Source organism: Trachymyrmex septentrionalis, unplaced genomic scaffold (genome assembly GCF_001594115.1).
Source record: "Trachymyrmex septentrionalis isolate Tsep2-gDNA-1 unplaced genomic scaffold, Tsep1.0 scaffold51, whole genome shotgun sequence".
In the NCBI taxonomy this organism is placed as follows: domain Eukaryota; kingdom Metazoa; phylum Arthropoda; class Insecta; order Hymenoptera; family Formicidae; genus Trachymyrmex; species Trachymyrmex septentrionalis.
The window spans coordinates 799,616-801,647 of NW_017305683.1; the positions used below are offsets into that span (position 1 = coordinate 799,616).

Sequence of the window (2,032 nt, forward strand, 5' to 3'; positions counted from 1 at the left end):
ATATATATATATATTATTTGGTTGGGACTTTACAATCTTCTAATCGACAATACTGATTACTTTTTACAATTTGAAATTGGATACAGATCAATTAAATGGAAAACATTCTACATATAATTTTTCTTTAAATTTCTTGTTTCTTTTTCAACATCGATCAGACTGATTTTCACGTTCGATTATGTCATCTTTTTCTTCATAAAATTCTGCAGCACAACACTACTTTTATATAACGAGTTCTTAATACCGTCCCCGTCTTCTTCCGTTTACAACATAAATAGTAGCCAGTACTGCTTCGCAAGCAAAACCCCACTGCCTCTATAGATAGAGGAAAAGAACGAACGATCTCCATTTTTGTGCAGCCCTCGAGCTGCCTCAGCGACAAGGAGGAGGACGAAATCTATGGCTTCGGATATGGGGTCTTCAGCCGGCAGATGCTCCAACATCGACAGCAGAAGCTCGCACTCGCAACACAAAACACAACTACCGCCATGACACCGGGTGGACCTCAGGCAACCTATCAAAGGTAACAAGACCGTCTAATATGTGTGTGCGTGTTTTATATGTAGGTATTTCAACGACTTATCCGTAAATGTGGTCTCGTTCAAGTGAACGGTAATATGTAAATTATATTAAAAGTAATTCTGCTCATTAGCGTAAAAGCATAAAATAAAAATGAACGAACACGAGAAAAATAATGCAATGTTCGTATGGAGGCATGTCACTCAGTAAAATAAATTAAAGTTAATTAGAGAGAAGATTTACATTTTAACATTCTAAAATGAAGATTGTAATATTTGATTCTACATCTAATTATTCTAATTGTTCTATTATTTATTAGATATACATAATATTATATAATAATCATAATATTATTATATATTAACTTATTCTAAATACATAATTTAGTTTCTCATTATTAAATGTTCTAATTAATTGTAAACGAGAGGTATGTACGATTACTGCAAAATTGTAATGGTTGCTATTTCACTTGAACGCTAGACTTGTTACGATAAGAGCAACCCAGCGCGGCGCAATCGATCACACTCTCAAATCGCGATCAGTAACGTTCGACATCGGACACATTCATCGAATAGAGCAAATTCGAGAAAGCTTGAAATAGTAGGACGATTTTATTTAACTGGGTTCAATCTGGATAATCAAATAACTCCCGTGTAGGACGAGAGGGAATAATGAAATATTAATGCTAATGGTTTATCCAGTTGGTTCGATATTTTGGGCGTGCCGATTAATTAATCTACCTTGAAACGAATGCAAAATGATTATCACGAATGTATTCTCGATGCCGAATTTCCATGTTCATGAAGCGCAGTATTTTTGTGGCGCGCTCAATATTTCGTTTTGCACGAAGAAATATGACATATACGGATATATCAGATTCAAAACACGATCGATCTAAAATTGAGTTGTCAACGCGAAATAAATACTTCTCTCTCGAAGAATCTATTCTATTTTTTTTATTTTACACGTTTTTAATTTTAAGTTTTTTAATGTTGGAATTTCAAATTTTCTTATCAATTTACGATGATCTGAACTCTCGTATCAAAAATCTAAAGAGAACATATCAATTTTCCAGACATCGGAAATCCATTATATTTTATGATATTTCGATTTTTATGCATCTCTGCATCGTACAAACGCAACTCGGCTTTCCGGACCATTCGTACAACACGCCACGCGCGCCGTACGCTGCCGCAGTCGCGCAGTCTGTTTATTATCCGTAATTGCCCATTGCTAACTGCTCTAACTGATCCGAAATACCATCTGCGTGCAGTCTCGTGCCGGCTGCTTGATATTTAATGGCTAATTAACCGGCGAACCGAGCCACTGAACGCGCTTGGCCCGACATGCTCATGCACTTGCTCAACGGTGCCGCGCCGCATCGTTTGCGAGGAGGAGAAACTGAAAGACGATGATGGTGAAAAGGAAAGAGAAAAGAGTACCGAGACATTAGAGAAAGAAAGAAAGAGAGAGAGAACGCATATCGCATTATTAAATTCCATTATCGCACCAT

General features: G+C 36.7%; 1 protein-coding gene across 2 annotated transcripts in view; it reads left to right on the plus strand.

Annotated features, from left to right (window-relative positions):
• LOC108751750 (SAM and SH3 domain-containing protein 1-like) overlaps window positions 1-2,032 on the plus strand; it is a 366,503-nt gene that overhangs the window by 280,166 nt on the left and 84,305 nt on the right. For both annotated transcript variants that reach the window (XM_018492138.1, XM_018492139.1), the window contains exon 3: window positions 360-523. In XM_018492138.1, the coding sequence (XP_018347640.1) occupies window positions 360-523 (164 nt within the window). The remainder of the gene's footprint in view (window positions 1-359; window positions 524-2,032) is intronic.